General features: G+C 31.9%; 1 protein-coding gene across 1 annotated transcript in view; it reads left to right on the top strand.

Moving 5' to 3' along the window:
- The window catches only part of LOC108904963 (regulating synaptic membrane exocytosis protein 2), a 144528-nt gene that overhangs the window by 62468 nt on the left and 64003 nt on the right, over positions 1–18057 (top strand). Inside the window, exons 7-8 of the mRNA XM_018707697.1 lie at positions 7138–7311; positions 15964–16263. Coding sequence (XP_018563213.1) covers positions 7138–7311; positions 15964–16263 — 474 coding nt within the window. The remainder of the gene's footprint in view (positions 1–7137; positions 7312–15963; positions 16264–18057) is intronic.

Here is an 18057-nt window from a genome sequence, read left to right as displayed (position 1 = left end):
AGGACAAAAAAAAGTAAATTTGTACAAGGCTAATCACATCCGATGGGATTTATATCTTCACAATTACTAATAATAGAAAAAAATAGTAGCATGTTCCCAAGCTCGATTTTCATCATAGATTCAACAATTAAGTCAGAAATTTCATATCTTCATTTGTCTGCTAGTTACATGCCATTATATGTATCTCTATCACTAAATGAATTAGTATGGAAGTAGAAATTGTTCTGGAGAAAAATGATAAATAATATTAGTATTTTATCGAATCTCATGTTTGCGAACTTACGAAGCAAATGTATTCTTTTTTTTAATGGGAATGGGCAGGAAGTTTGATAGATTTCCTGCGGGACAGGTGGTGCGGGAGGGAAGCTTATGCTTATACATGGGAGTTTCGTTGTAGTACCAACCTTACATAAACTAATTTGAGCGAACTAAATTTAATATATGCGAATGAAATTTATGCAAAACATATTAGCTTGCATATATTTTTCGTGTGCACGGCAATCAACATTTTATTTGAATAAAAGAGTAAAAATTAAGAACTTGTAAAACTATGGGTGAAATCTGGCAACATTGCCATTGTCATGGCGTGGTGGTAAAAGTTGTGTCAACTGTCATTACTGTCGACTGTACTTACCGCGTGTTCCGTAACATGAATGAGCATCCGAGATACAAAGAAAAAATAATGACTGAATAGCAATATAACATGCGTATGAAGAAGAATGTGGATTGATGAGAAAAAAGTAAAATGTGCAAACCGAGAATCCATATGATAACTATCAAGAAGCTTAGAGTATGGTAGTGAGACGTTGCCTTGTCAAATTGAAGATTATGACAGAACATCTATAGTCTTCGTTTTGCAAAGAGATGTTTAGTAATGTTTAATTCTTTAATAACAATTTTATTTTCCCGATCCTAACCATTTTAAAGAGCAATATTCACGTTTGATTAAAGTTTTTTCATAACTCGCCTGTGTATAAGAGCATAATTTTTAATATCATCCACAAAACTATATTGGCAATCGATCTGATATTTTTACACGGGGCAGTTTGTATATTTATTAACAGATTTCAATGATTTTGAAAACGTTTTTACCATTTTTTTTTCGGTATCGAACCTCCTTAAAAACGTCTCAAAATTTGAAAATTCAGGTCATATGACGTTATTCGCTTTGATTACAAAACCAAAAAATAGGAGGCTTAAATTGCAGCCTCACATTTTTTTCAGCTGTGCTCATACTCAGAAGTAATACACAAACTAGTTCTGCATTCTTTGATCACAAATAAAAATTACAGTACTGTTAATTTAACTTAAGTTGGATAAATATTCAAAATTTTCTGTTTTCCAACAGAACTAAAACACTATTCTCTAAACTGCAACATAGTTTGTTTGTGTTTTGTACTTTATTCTAGGTTATGACAATGACATGCACATGACAGTTTAATTTTGATATATGAATTATGAAAAAAACAAAAATATTGAAAAGAGACAGACAATAATGCTGAATCGAGCTGATGCTGAATTGGTTTAACCATGGTCTGCTAAATCGAGCATCCATGCTATTTCACAAAGCCGACGCGATTTAACTTATCGCAAAATAACCGAGAAAAAATCATTTTTGAATTAACCTATCAGGCTTTCCAAAAAAAGTAAATTGCCGAAAAGAAGCTACTATGTATTTTAACCTTTACTCCAGCTACTTAACTCAACTGCCAAGTTTCCTTTCATTGGAATTTTGCCTTTCCTATGTTTTCTAATGATGTAGTGTATTTGATATACAGGGCTGGAAAATCGACATGGTCCATCTGCCTTTACATGAGAGTGACAAAGTAAGGTAAAGAAATCCGTGCGATAGACAAGGATGGCTATAGTGAAGACGTTTCATAATCTGAATAGTCACCACGTCTTTCTTTATGACTTACTTTATCGCTCTCACGTAACGGCCGATGTACCATGGGGACTTTCCGAACCTGTATATGTTTGGTGACTAGTGTAATATTTTCACTCTACTTAATGGAAGCTTGTCGTGTCAAAATGAATACTGATAGTTTAGATTTTACGAAGAAAAGGATAAAAATTCGAAATTAGAAGTAATTTGTGAATATGACACAATACATTTCATGTTTGTATAAACAGAAATTAAATTTTTAGAGTAATGGAATTTTCCTTCCGCTTTCCTATGTTTGATATAATTCATCAAGTTTCAGATGCGCAGTAACTAATTTGCTCTTATATTTTAATATGTAATATAAAACCTTCATTAAATAATTATATTTACTAATTTATACTAGTATTAATACTAATTACTACTGTAACTATGAAAGTCGCCTGTTTCACTCCCTACTTCTTGACCTACGCAACTCACGGACAAGATGAGTTATAGTTAGAAATGTTCTATATATAAATAAGGTATGTTTCCAATATTTAATAGAAACAGTTAATTGTAATAATAATTTACTTTTACAAAGGCTTCCACATGCACAAATGTAATTTACATGTTTCTTCTTCTGTGCTTGTTCTCGAAATATTTAGTTATAATTTCCTATGATTCAAAAAGAACATCTATTTAAAAAAGGTAAACTGCTACGGTATTTCCATTTATGAACACCTTCTATACTGCCCTGTTAAGCCATAAAGTCGTAACTGCTATTATCCCTAATTTCAAGTACAAGGTTAATAATACTCCACGACATCAGTTTTATCATTCTGTTAAGAAAAAAAGACGAATTTGTTATTATTATAGGCTATATACCTGAAAATGTGAATGTCGTATCTACAATTTCCATGCCTTTGTTAGAAATAAAGTCGTATCTGAAAATCTTAGAATAAAAAGTCGTATCTGTAATATTTATCACACAGATACGACCAATTCGTCTAACAACTACAGTCACTATACAGTCACTAAATAACATATCTACAGTCACTAGATAACATATGTTATCTAGTGACTGTAATTTAGTGACTGTATTAACAACTGTACAACTGCGCCATCTACAAAATAATATCTACTTCCTGTCAGATTCAGTTTGTAACCAGCTAGCAGATAAACAGTGATTCGCTGTGGGAATTATTCAGTTTTTAATTAGTCTCGTTCATTCTAGACCGTTAAAGTGTGAGGTAGTAATATTTATTATAACGTATCCCCGGAGTTGTTTATTTAGTAAGTAATTACATTTTTTGTTCCTGTTAATCTAATTATGCATATTATCAAACAACCTAAAACTTAAAAAACGTGGTAAATGGTTAGTATCTTTTTTTCTCGTTACAGCTAAGAATTTCAAACAATTTCCAATATGAGTAAACGGGGTAAAGTTATGGTTGCTCTTGCTCTGAACAAGCAACTTGCTGAGAAAATCGATTTTTTTAAAAAGTTGAATTTTTCAAAAAGGCAGCGAGAGGATCATACTTGTAGCAGCGAATATGAGCCAGATATGGAATAAATGGATAGGGCTAGTGATAGTAACAGTAGTAGTAATTGTAACAGTTTTAAAGATATTGCAAATGTAAAAACAAAAATAAAGGTCATAAACAACGCGTCGTAATACGTATACAAAGAAGAGGAAGTTTTTGTAGAAAGTGTAGATGTAGTAAACAATAGATATCATATGATATTTTAAAAAATGTGTGGGTGGATTTAAGTGGTGGATTTTGAGCAATATTATATTGCGTGTTTCTAATGAATATTTTTCAGAAGTAGTAATAGGCATTATGGACGAAATTTTTGAAAATATCTGGTTCTCTGCAAGCAATGCCCAATTTACTAAAAAAGGCGAATTACGCAGAAGAGAAAAATACTCTCTAAGTAAATTTAAACGAAATCAAATTAAAATCAAGACCAATAAGAGTAAATATCAAATCAAAGCATCTTGCACAAATTGTAAGAAACAATATCAGTTAAAAATTGATAGTAATAGGCAAATAATAATTAATGAACAATTGAAATTTATTGTAGATACTACTTTTCTCATAGTTTCAATTTCCATCATTATTAACAGAAAATGTCGTATGTGTCAAATATCATACTCTGGCTGTATGCACAACGAAATAAAGTGAAAAAACTAAATCTGCAAGTAAAAATTAGTAGTATGCAATAAAAATATCTTTTCTGAATGTAATAGTCTTCACGGCAAATTAGACTAGAGAAAATGCTAATTATCTCAAAATCAACTATTTGACAGTTACGACTTTATGGCTTAACAGGGCAGTATAGGTATAGTGGAACGCAGAAAATATTCCTATTTTTCTAAACCATAGCCAGTTCTAACTAATATAAATATACTCCATAACTCCGTAACCATGAGATTCACTAAAAAAACTAATATTATCAACTAAATCTACGCTAAAATTCATAGACCAGTTTTTACATGAATTTTAACATATTTATCCTGCGGTGATACAAGTGATTGAACTCGATCTGTAATTTGAAACAGATGAACATCAAATATTTAATTGGACAGTTGTGCTTGAAAATTGAGCACGATAACGTGTTACATTTTTTTTTGAGATATCTTGAAATCGCATTGGATTTGACTAATTGTGGTCATAAAATGGAATCTTAAAAATTCAACTTTACCTATTGCTTCAATTTCAAAACATTTAATCAAATTTTCATTCAAAGACGGCGACTAAAACATTTTTACTTTTGATTTGATTCAGTTCATAATTTTCTTACCGAGTTTACTTTATGGGATAAGTTCATTCTCTCATTCTCTCTTCAAAGTCGCCTGAGATACCAGAAATAATTAAAAAAGTAATCGAAAACTGATTTGTTTTGTTATAAGTGAATTTCATAAAATACAAGTTTTTTTATATAAAAAACTATCTGGAATAAATAAATTTAATTTTTTTATTCATGAATTGGATTTGTTCGCCGCCTATCAGTCTAACCAGTCCATGACGTGTTAATTTTTTTAGCGTCAACATATTTATAAAAAAACTGGCTGGAATAATCAATTTTTTTTTAAAACATTTCCATGATTTCAATAAGTTCGTTGTCATGGAATGAAGCTAGGACGTCATCGTTTTTAACGACAACAACTTTTTCTTGAGAAAAAAATGAGTTCTTCAGTGTCCATATCATTATGCTTGAGTAGGAAAATGTTAATAAAGAAAAGTGAAATAAATTGACTCGACAAGAATTGAAATTCGGAATTCTTCGCACTTATTCCAGCAACATTTGTATGTCGTAGAACGCTTTTAAAAATGAATGTAAACAAGGTGTTAAAAAAGTGAAAACGATTTTAAAAGCAAAGAATATTTAAAAAATTAATCTCTTAGGGTGAAAGCATATTTACCTTTATCGGTACATAATTAAGTACCTACTGTGATCCAGTATACCTACACACCATAAAAAATTCGCTTGTAATGACCTCTTCATATTGTTTTCCTGAGTAATGAGGGAGTTGCATCAAATTTTCTTTTGAAGCAAAATTTATTTGAAGTGCAGAAAATTACTATAAAAGTATGTTTCTATATGAAAAACCCCTTTACACTTAACTATTAATATGTAATTAATTATTGAAATATTGAATATAATTAGGTGTGCGAAAACGGTCTCTAATTGATCAAGCAATTTGTGACGTCAGGATTCGGTATATTAGACGAGCGGTCCACCCCTAAAAAGATTTTTAGAAAATCAAGGTCACCGACCACGAGGAGGGGCCAGGATGAAACCTTTTGTAATCGATGCATTGAGTTATTGGGAACAAAAAACCTAAGTAACATTTTTGTGTCCGAGTGGCAGGTATTTTAACAAAAAAGTTGCAAAATAAAAATATTGCACAAAAACGCCCTGCAAAATAAACACTTTTTGTCTCTTGACATTTTTTCGTAGAACGCTTCCTTTTCGAGCTAGGGGCGATTTAAGGTCAAAAAATGGCTAAAAGTTACCAAATTTAAAAATTCATATCTCAGCTTCTACCAAAGCTTTCGGAACGTTCAAAAGCGCAAAATGATCCTCGAGACTTATACTTTAATGTAGTATTTTTTTTAAGCCAGCCCTTTTTTTTAACCCGTTAAATTTGCAGTTGAATTTCGGCCGCCAGTGCCCACGCGCCACCCCTACGTATCGCTATTTATAGATATACGGCTGTCGCGCATATAAGCGAATAAACGCTATTCATTCATTACTTGTTACAATTTTTACTATTTAGTATTTCTAACACTCATACATATTTTCAAATTCATCAAATATTGTATATCATATAATTATTTATAAGATTATTAATATGAATATCATAATTAAATGAAAAATAAATTAATTATACATTTCAAAAAATGCATATATGAAAGGTATTTATTAATACAAAAAAATATATTTACATTTAAATATAAACTTAACTATTTAATAAAAAATCAATTTTCAGTAATGAATGAATAGCGTTTATTCAATTATATGCACGAGAAGGTGTAGGAGAAATTGAAAAAAATTTATTTTTTCGATTACAGCATGAATTTAAAAAAAATGGAGGGGGAGAGGGACTAATTTAAGCACTTACGTATTCCCAGAGTGATTAAATTTTGATTATGGGCATTTTTTTCGGAGAGTGCTTATTTCTGAAAGTTTCAGTTTAAAAAAGACAACTGGTATAACAGTATTGGGAAAAACCAAGTATATCTCCAGACCTTTTTTTTGGGTACTGTTTGATTTTAAAGCTTGTTTACACCTGTTTTAACACCTGTATACTTAACTATTTAAAAAAGCAGTAGAAAATTGATTTTTATTGATTTTTTTTAATGACAATTAACAATTATTATTAAAAAAACAGTTTTTTTAACAATTTAGATAACTAAATATTAAGTATTAGAATATCATGCAGCATTAACTTTGTAGGGCTATGTAACAAAGACATAATCAAACTGTATTCTATTATTATAGTTCCGTGTTTCTTTTGTAATACAAATTTGTCTTCTCTCTATTTCCCTCTACTTCCGCTACAAGAAAAAAATCCTTAGATATATTTTTAACCAGTACTATTCGTTAATTCATTATTCAAGTGTAGTTGATAATCTAATTCGGGTATCTATGTTTGGGAATACGACAAAATACCACTTCGACATAAACAAGTCGCGTCCAAAAATAGGCAGAAACAACACAATCAGCCGAGCAAGTTTCTATGAGCGTGTTTGTCTGGTTTTCAGGAGACGAAGTGATAGAATGGAACGGAAGATCCCTACAGGGCAAGTCGTATCAAGAAGTTGCAGATATAATAGCTGAGAGTAAACAGGAGGCGAATGTTGAACTTATTGTCTCCAGGAGTATGGGTAGTCGAAGAATTGCCCAGGCCAACTGGAGGCAATCTGTTGCTCACAGAGGTATGCCCCGACGACAAGATACATCAAACGATCCGTTTCCTTCTGAAACAATCAGATCTCAAAATTAGTTTTTTTATGTCTCATATAACGAAAATAATGTAAATGTTCTCATGAAAGTTAAAGTTTCTTATCAATAAATCTGAAAAATGAACTTGTTTATTTAATTTTAACAAAGGAAATATTCTAAAACATGGCAAATTGAAATAAGATATGAGATATATAATTTTAAGCAAAAAGTTTCCAATAGAAAGACAGACAAATGCGTAGTAAAGAATGCTACAGGATGATAACGGTGCACCGCCAAAAACACAGTTTTTAAAATAACTCTGAAATGACCTAACAAATCCATATGTAACCCAGCATATCGACTGTGGATTGCAACAATTTTTTGGAGGAATCATTTATTCTTCACATGCAGTTGCGGTGGTGTAAGGCGTAATTGACGGTTTTTCTATTAAAAAAATAATCTATACTTTGGGTAAAATAATACATTTTACAGAAAAAAAACCCCAAAGACATGGAAAAAGGCGTTTTGGTTTGATGTCGATAATCTGCGCAATTTGCGAGAAACAGACAATAAACCATTATATTTTTCATACAAATTGAAATTAGTAAAACTAGTAAGAAAATTATTATTTTTTTAATCTTATCAACTGAGGAGCAATAATGTGAGAAGTCTTGTCTGTAGAGTTACATATCTTTTACCTACCCAGATTTTTGAATTAGTTTGTATAATACCTTCAAAATAAGGTAAAATACATGAGATCTAAAAATAGAATACCCATTTTTTAAAGAAAATTGGTGTTGGAATTATATAATGTTATATTTAAGACCCTTTGAAATTTAGGAATTAATTAAAGATATGTAAACTCATATCTGGGGAATAGTGTATTGGCAGCGCCAATGCTTTTATCTGTTTTTATTTATTTTCGTTTGTTTAATATTGTACTACTAATCGAAATAAATGAAATAGACCCTTGAGTTTGGAAATCGATATTAAGAAAACTCAGGGGCGAAAAAATTTTAAATTTGAACCATATATAACCTCATTTCAGTTAGTTTCGTTATCCCATTTTTTAGTTATTAATGAAAATGTTAAAAAAATTACGGTTTTCTGCCTACAAAATTGATACCTCTCACTTTAATTCGTCGTATTTTTTTTATTAATTGATAAAAAATTACAAATGTTTACTTTTTCGATAAATCGAACTATTCGAGTCTTTAGTACTGTGAAGGCCATTTGTCTCAAAAGCTCTTCTTTTTTTTATTTTTAAGCAAAACCGAAGAGAGCGCTATCTCCGTATACATTGCGTTCTTAAAAAAAACTGACACAGTTAAACTGAAATTTTAACACACAATAGAGTAACAGCGGGGCTATATATGGTCCAAATTTTAAATTTTTTCTATTTCATTTCTGTCCATAATAGTGAAATTTCAAAACAATTCACGCCTGTGCATAAACAAGTTCATTTTCAATTTCTTTTGGAATGTGGAGATTATCGATATCAGTCAACCTGTCTGACTGTTAAGATAGTCTTTCAGAAAAGTGCTTTATTTTGCCGAAAACCCTCATTTTGATCTGAGAAGCCATCTGGGGCCACTGACGAAAAATATGTTTTTCGAAAGTTGTCGATAAAAGTTTACTTTTACATGATATTTATTTGATGTCAAAACAGCAGTTTTTTGTCTACAAAACGTAAAAGAATTACATCCACCTTCAAAATCAATGAAATTATAAATGATACAATCAGCTTCACCAGTTTATTTATTAATGTTAACAAATTCACAAATTATAACAATCATTAATAATAATCAATTTACCAGGTAATTAAAGGATATTAAATATTAAAATATGTACGATAAATTGAATACATACCTACTACATGTTAAATAACTTAATTTTAAATGTAAAAATTTTTTCATCATATTTTTAATAATTTTTGAACTGTGGGATACAGTTTTCGAAAAAATTTTGTTTGATACTAGATTGCGAAATTCTTCTCGAATGCAAAATGGCATATCGCAATCTAACATCAAAAATAACTATTTTGGCAGTGCGTCTTTATTCCTCTAGCTTTTTTTCACTTAAAATAAAAAATCCTATATCTCCGTTTAACTTTGAAACCAAATTTTTAGACACCACTCTGTATATACTATATATTGTCTCTAATGCTAACGAAATTATATATTTTTGTAAATGACGACCTACATTAGATGAATTAGTTTCACATTTTGTTTGTCCAAAACTAAGCAACTTATCAAACTGAACAATTTATATTTCACAAAGGTTCAAAGGCATTTCGAAACATTCTGTATAGGTAATTTCTGAAAATTGTAGGATAGGTTTATTTTGACGTCAGGAGACAATGACCCAGATTATTAAAATAAAGCAATATGTTGGTTTAACCAAATGGATTATCTTATCTGAGTGATCTATTGGATGCATGTTTGAAATAAGTGCTTTATTTTCACTGCATTTAAAATATATCGATCAGGTTACAAATATGTCAAATAGTTACCTAAACTGCATACATTCTATATGAATAACATGTTCATCTTTAATAGCACTTAAAAATTTAAACCCTTTACATCAAACTTTCCAGGAATAGTGGTAAATATATATTAGAGCTGTAGAAATTTCATTGTTTTTTAAATGAAAAAAATTTTTTTTTCAAACAGAAAATCTTTTTTAATATCATGTTCAAAATACGAAACACTGGATTGTGTAATATTACATAAATGAGAAAAATGAATCAAATATTAATGATTCCTGAAAAAAATATATAGTAGCTTGATAATGTGTTTTGCCAGAGGGAGCGAAATGGATCGTTTGAGCTGCTAGGTTACGAGCACAAAACACACTGCTATTTACCACCAAAGCATTTTATCACAAACACATTATCTTACACAAAGTTTTCCTTTTTTATCTTATAACTGTTTACGTGTGGTTGTCTGTGTTTATGTCCTTTCCTTCTTAGTTAGAGGTAGTTATCTGTAATGGGAGCAACAACTGTGTGTGTTTCGGACTCGTACCGCAATCTTAGTGTTCTCGATGTCACATGTCTGTCCATTTCTATTTGTTGTCTTATTTCGTTGTTTTATTATAGTTATACTCTAGAAAGATACCGCATTTTTAACTGCAATTCGAAGTATTTACAATTTAAACTCTAATCAAACGCTTAGATAGATAGTCACCTAGATAGATGAATAGGTAGATAGATAGATATTAATCCTTGGCATATTATGAACAACTTTAAATGTATCGAGTTAATTCAAATTAATTCTGATAATTTTCCTACTATTCTTTTCAAATTCATTTATGCAAGGTGTAAAAAGGTGCACAGTCAAACTGCAACTGTGGATTCTACGTCATACATTAACGACAAAAAAAGTTAATATCAACACCTGCTTTATAAACATTTTGTTTGTACCTATTTTATTGACAAGGCAAAGAGAAAGACAAAGCGCTTCTTTAAGAAATAAATCGCCAAAGCTTTGTCTTATTGGCCTATCAAACAAATGCTATATTTCTAGTAACTTTATAACTAACGATATTGGAAAAACATACTACTTAGACTAATGCCCCGATTAGCAGCACTGAATTACATTCAAAACAGTTACGCTCATGCGTCAGAACAACCAGACATATACTGGGTTCGAACTTATTCATTTTCATCTACCTACAACATAAAGCCTCATAACTGTGGCGTCATTTCTTGTTGTTAGTGACGTCACTACAAAGGGTAATTTCTCAATCGTAGGCGACAAAAGTATGATTTTTGTAGGCTACCTTAATTCAATTACCTATATCGGTAAATGTTAAAAGATTAGTTATATTGTAAAACGCGATTTCAAATAACATAACGTATATATTTTTAATATTACCTCGTGTTACTTTAGCAATTTAAATCAATTTATAAATTTGAGGTTAAGACTGTGATTTAATTTCTATAACTCATATGTCTTTTAAAAATAGATAGGCGTGAAACTTTCTGTTCAATAAAAAATGTGCGGAAACGCTAATGCTACAATATCTTTATGTATCAGAATGATAAATATTTTTATCAAAATTAACAAAAGAGAGTTGCTTGATTTACTCAAATCTATGATCACAGAAAAAAGGTACTTTTGTAGCACTTTTGCTGATAGCAAGAGACACAGTATTAAGACTTCCAGTGTAGGCGTAATAATCACTCATCTGAATGCCAAAATTGTGTTGCTCATATTGAAAATGTTCATTCAAATACATACATAGTGCATTTATTTTACACATTTATACGTTCATATCGCCAATAGTACGAGAGATTTATTATTAATACAGGTGATTATTTTTATTATACCTAGTAATCATGATTGTTTTATTGTTGCAATAATTGTATTAAAAAGTATGTAATGTAGGTATACGAATGTATTAGGTATTATATACATATCTAGGTGAACATAAGTTCATTTAGTATTTATATATATTTAAAGTAAACTCAACCTTTTAATTATTGTAGATACAATACATCTAATTAAGTACAATTTACTTCGTCAGTTCAAAACGTCCTCCTGCTGAAGAGAAAAAAATTCGAGTTAGCTATTTTCGTAAATCTATGAATGTATTGTCTGATGTAATAATTTTTGGCATAGTATTCGTATCTTTCTTTATTTATTGGATATTTTTCCACCTGAAAAATTGCAAAAGTTAAGGAAGTAAACTCAATTTTTATAAAAATACTCTAACCAAAAATCTCACATTGAATAGAGTAGACAAATACAAAATATTAATATTTATAGATGCATTTTCGAAACTAACAACTTTTTGAATTTCGTAATATGGGTTACTTTTTAATTGTCTAATACAGGCAAAAATCTATGCAGAGTTCTATGCCGATCGCAGATTTCTTCTTTAAATTTAGAGTATTCCGAATAGTTCCGAAGATATTCGAAGGAAACCGATTTCGTTTTTTATTCGTATTTCACTTGTTTTTCAAAATCTTAGGACAAGGATGTGTAGTCGAATATTAAAAGATGCGTGGAATCGACTTTTGCTGCCAATATTTACATATCTCTAAAAATTTATGCTGAGCGGTAGTTAACTTTTGCTTTTGTTATGGGCGCCATATTGAATTTTTGCCTCATTAAAAAAAAAGGAAATTTCGTTAATAACGATGTATAATTTATAGGGTTTTCATAAATAAATATTATATTGAGTATATAAATTAATTTAGTATTTCTTAGTTTTAATACTTTTTAACACCTTTTATTTACGTAACAATAATGTTAGCAACTAACAAAACAAAGATAAAGCAAAACAAAATTGAACGGTGAATTTAAATTTTATCACAAATGTTCGAAGTGCATACCACTACACCTCTGCATTCGTTCATGAATACTCTGAGTAGCAGATTGTCATGACAGGAGGTATTGAGTTTATCGCTTTTGAAATATTTATTCTCAATTCTTCCTCATTGTCGTATCGCCTTATGTATAGCTGATCCTTTCTTCATCTTCTTCATCTTCATCTAGTGGTTGGTCCTTTAAAAGTCCCATAGCACTGCGGCCTAATTAGGCCTATTGTGCGTCCCACTACTAGTCCTATTCAGCAAGTAGATTTGTCCTTTTTACAAAGTCCAAAAGCTTCCTTGCTGACACTTCTCTCAGCTCCTTGGGTTCCAAATAGGGTCTCCCAAGGAGCGCCATTCTGCTACGTGCAAATCCCGGGCACTCGCCCAGGATATGCAGAGAAGTTTCATCCGCCGATTCACATCCTCGGCAGACCGGACTGTCTACAAGCTTTAGTCTATGTAGATGTTTCCTAAAGTGACAGTGTCCCGTTATGAGTCCTGTCACTCTCCTGAGCCGGATTCTATTCAAGCTCAGTAACTCATTCGCTCTTCCATTCGAAGGATACTCCATAAGCTCCTTGGAATGGCTATGTCCTGGCCTTGAAGTCCAGTATTTCCTATGTTCTGTCTCTGTCCATTTGCCCATAGCCCGCCTGACCACACTGGGAGATGTGCCACAGAAGGGCTCCGGGCCAATGAACACTGTTTCGGATCCCTTCCTCGCAAGTTCATCCGCTTTCTCATTTCCACAAATGCCTTTGTGCCCTGGCACCCAACACAGTCTGACTGTATTGTTGGTGGCCAGTTCAGTTAGCATTTGTAAACAGTCCCACACCAGTTTTGAACTTACCTTGTGTGCGGCTAAAGCTTTAATTGCAGCTTGACTATCAGAGAATATATATATGAGTTTACGTCTATAACCTCTACGTACATTCTCTGCCAGACACGCCATTATCGCGAAGATTTCTGCTTGGAATACAGTAGGGAACTCCCCCAGACTGTAGCTTGCACTCCATCTGGGTCTGAGTCCATATATTCCTGCACCCGTCCCTCTGGTCATTTTGGAGCCATCTGTAAACCATACTAGGCTCCACCTTTCCAGGGTATTAAACCTTTCCTCCCACTCGCTTTGATCCTCTATTCGAGTCTCAAATGGCTTGTGGAAGTGAAACTTTGGAACCATCTTGTCGGATACCATCCCAAGAATTGGTTCCGACATAGATGTATCTTTGATCCTGGAGTGGGAACCACCCCTCCAGTCATTATTATTCCTGAGTCGATATGCTGCTAGCCGCGCTTCTCTCTCCACCACTATATGCAGCGGTGGCAGATTTAGCATGACTTCTAGTGCAGCTGTCGGGGTCGATGCCATCGCCCCCGTTATACCTAAACAGGCCAATCTCTGAATTCTATTCAGTTTTTCCCTCGCTGTGGTCTGTTGTGTTTTCTGCCACCATACCATAGCGCCGTAAAGAATCCTGGGTCTTACTATCGACGTATACAACTAGTGTAACATCTTTGGTTTCAGTCCCCAGGTTTTCCCAATAAGGCGACGGCATACGGTGCGGTCATAAGCTGATCCTTAACATAACCATAAAAGAAAAAGTCCATGATGGTTAAACTTTTCGACAGTCAAGTAAAATGGATCACCCAGTAATGCACTTCGAAGATTTGCGATACCATTTAAATTTATTATTTAATTTTGTTTATTTTATCTACTTTGTTTTATTAGTTGCTCTTATTATTGTTATGTAAATAAAGGTTGATGTGATAAAAGTTTTAAAAATAAGCAATATTAAATTAATTTATAGAAAAAACATCACATGGCTGTTTGACTTTTTTATTAAAATTATAACTATATTCAATATCTTAGTTATTTATTTATGAAAATCCTATAAATTTTACATAGCTATAAAGAGAATTTTTAGAGACATGTTAATATTGACAGCAAAAATCGATTCCTCACATCATTTAAGATCAGACTACACATTTTTGCTTTAAGAGTTTGAAAAACAAGTGAAATACGACTAAAGAAAGAAATAGTGTAAAATCGGTTTTCTTGGAATATCTTTGGAACTATTCGGAATTTTCTAAATTTAAAAACGAATCCATGATCGGCATAAAATTCTGCACATTTTTACTCATTTAACCATTTCTTTTTCTCCTAAAATAAGAAAGGGTATTGGGCAATTAAAAAGATAACCCTGTCTATACATTGATGTGTATTTTGTATTTGTCTACCTTTTTTCAGGGATTTTTGATATTTTCATAAAAAACAGGCAACAAAGTATCCAAATAAATAATGTATATTAACAACACAGGCCGACAAAAAAAAATCGTGTTTTTGAGACGTATCTTTAGTAAAAGTTTCCGCTGAATTCGAAAGTTACGAAAAAAATTATGAGGTATGGATTCCTTCCACACACCCTTAATCCTCCCCGAAAAATAAAAAAATCCAAACTGCCTCTGCAACCTACCTATGTTTTGTAAAATTCGTTGAATCCGAAAATGGCAAAAAAATAGTTTGGACGTGAGGGACCCCCCTACTCATTTGTATCTCTCACTTGCTTCTTTCGAAAATAAAAATAAATACAAATTAGACGTGGCAACCGTTATAACTTTTACAAAATCTGTCGGTAAAACTCAAAGCTAAAAAATATTTGTGAACTAAACGATTCCTTTGCTCGTACTCTTAGCCTCGCCCCCATATAGCATTTACAAATAACGGTTTCCACGTCTGATCTGTATTTATTTTTATTTTTGAAAGAAACAAGTGCGAGATACGGATGAGTAGGGGGTTCCTCAAGTCCAAACAATTTTCTTGCCATTTTCGGATTCAGCGAATTTTACTAAAGGTAGGTACGTTGGATAGCTAGTTTGGGTTTTTTTTATTTTTGAGGGGAATTGAGGGTGTGTGGGGGAATCCACACGTCAGAATTTTTTTATCATTTTCGGATTCAGCGGAAAATTTTACTGGATAGGTAGGATCACGTCTTAAAAACACACAATTTTTTTTTGTCGTCCTGTGTAATGTTTCGATATTCGCAGAAGAAGTCTCATACGTCACTGTCAGCGGCAAATTTAAACTTCTTCGGAGTCTAATTAGAGTGTTAAATAAAAACTAAATGTACTTCTGCGTGCTCTGTTCAAGATCTATTTATTTTTAATCACTTCACTTTAATTCACTAAAGAGACCCATTGAGGCCCTTAAGCGTTTGGTTAGAAAATTTCGTCGGTTCCGATGCCGGACAAAAAAAAAATATTATCCATCGACATAAGACGCACAGCTGCACCAGCACTCTTCACTGATCCCTAATCTCAGGTCAAAGCGGTGGACAGTGGCATCCAGAAACAGAGATTTATGAGCGTCCCCACGTTCTAGTCACGTCGCCGGGCAGTCCGGAGCGACAGGAACCGGCACAGGCTCTGGCACCGAGCGTCGGAGGGCGCGTCCAGATCCGTCTGGGGTTCGACCCCTCCACACTGCAGCTACTGGTGACGATTGTGTGCGCCTCGGGCCTCACGCCAAGATCCCCCCAGCAACCGAGGAACCCCTACTGCAAGCTCTTCCTGCTGCCCGACAGGTCGGAGAAGAGCAAGAGAAGGACCAGGACGCTGGCGGGTATGTTTCCCAATTTTTAATCACTTGCAGTTTTAGTTTTACTAGTGCTTTACTCGTATTCTGTTACTATATAACCATTTTTATACTTTTTATTGTATATGCTACAAAAATTTTCAATTGACTTTCTATAATCCTTGTAATCATTTTGAGCATTTTTTTAAATTCCCTGTTTTTTTCATTACATTAATACCGTATATTTGCTTCAATAGTTTACACACTATTTTGGTATATTTAAAAGTCAAGATTGCCATGGATGTAGTGTGTGTATTTCTTCCGCTGTTAAACAATTTTTTAGAGTCTTGGAAAAATATTTTATTGTTCCTTCAATCTGTTACAGATAAAGGACAATGATTATATTGATAGTATTAATTTAATAAGTTACTAGGTCGTTCTTTGTTTATTTTGTCTTCCAGAGTCCCACGTAGCAAAAGCTACATAGAGTAAAAGAGTTAAAAGTATGCATAAGCCACAGTAATACAATGTGATAGTCCAATCACGTAGCAATAGTTGCACCTGAACCTAAACAAGTTAAAATGATTATTTTATTATTTTTGTAGTATTAATGGAGGAAAAAAAACATATTTTCGAGTGTTACGCTTCCTGTTCTATAATAATTCCATCCTGCTCTAAATAAAATACTCTTTTAACACTTTTATAAACGGGTAATTTTATGATACATAGGAAGTCCTGATCTTACCTCCATGTAGTTCTTGCTATGGGATACTCTAGAAGATAAAGTAAACAAAGAAGGAGCTGGTATTTGTATGTGGCCTAATAAAGAAAATTATCTTTTGTCTGGAACAAAATAATCGAACAAATTTTTATAATAAGATACTTTTCCAATAATTTAAAATATACTTTAGTAAATGTAATATCAAAGAAGAAGCACTGATTTCATGGCAATCTTGAGTTTATCCGTTGTGAATAGTCAGAAAATAAATAAAAATATTTTGTATATGATCGAAGTAAGCTTATGATATGCATATATTGCTGTATTCAGGAAAAGCAGAGGAATAAAATAAATATAAAAAGTGTTCCATTAAAAAAAACATTTGCTTTTCTAAAAACTTACAACATTCAAGTTTTCTTTGATATCGCAAAAAAATTTCTAAAGATTTCAATAATTTTGCAAAGCAACATGAAAACTATTATTTGATTTTTTAACTATCTTAAATCTTTAAAAATTTAATTTTCGGAAATATAGCATTTTCTACATGGTGGTCCTGATGTCATTGCCGAAACTCAATCAGGTGATACACAAATTATTTTAAGCAAAATGTTTCATATGCACATTTTTGTTGTTTTGATATTATTTCAGGAGCTACGAGTAGAAAATTGAAAAATCTACTCCAACGATTTTTTGGACTTTTAACACATTAAGTTGTATTTAAAGTCATATTTCTAACAAAAGTATCCATAAACATCTTTATTTACGGTGTAAATTTACTAATTATTATTTTTGATTTATTTAATTTAATTTAATTTAATTTAATTAAAAAATGGCTCGTTCTTCGAACAAAATACAAGAAATTATTTTTCTTAGAAATTCCATTGGTAATAAAAACCACTAATCGAATTTACAGATTAACCATTGGCGTCGAAATTCTGGGGTTCTTACTGGTACCGACTTTGGCTCTTACTAATTTGATTTAATTTTTAATTCCAGATTTAATTTGATTAGTTCGTCTAAGGCCTTGTTATTTTATAAATCATACATTTTACAAGTTTTGTTCCAAATATTTATGCATTTTGTACTACCAAGTATAGATAGTGTCCAATATCAATAGCTTCTCA

This window comes from Anoplophora glabripennis, unplaced genomic scaffold, assembly GCF_000390285.2.
Source record: "Anoplophora glabripennis isolate ALB-LARVAE unplaced genomic scaffold, Agla_2.0 scaffold48, whole genome shotgun sequence".
NCBI lineage: Eukaryota > Metazoa > Arthropoda > Insecta > Coleoptera > Cerambycidae > Anoplophora > Anoplophora glabripennis.
This window is presented reverse-complemented; position numbering and strand designations above follow the sequence as displayed.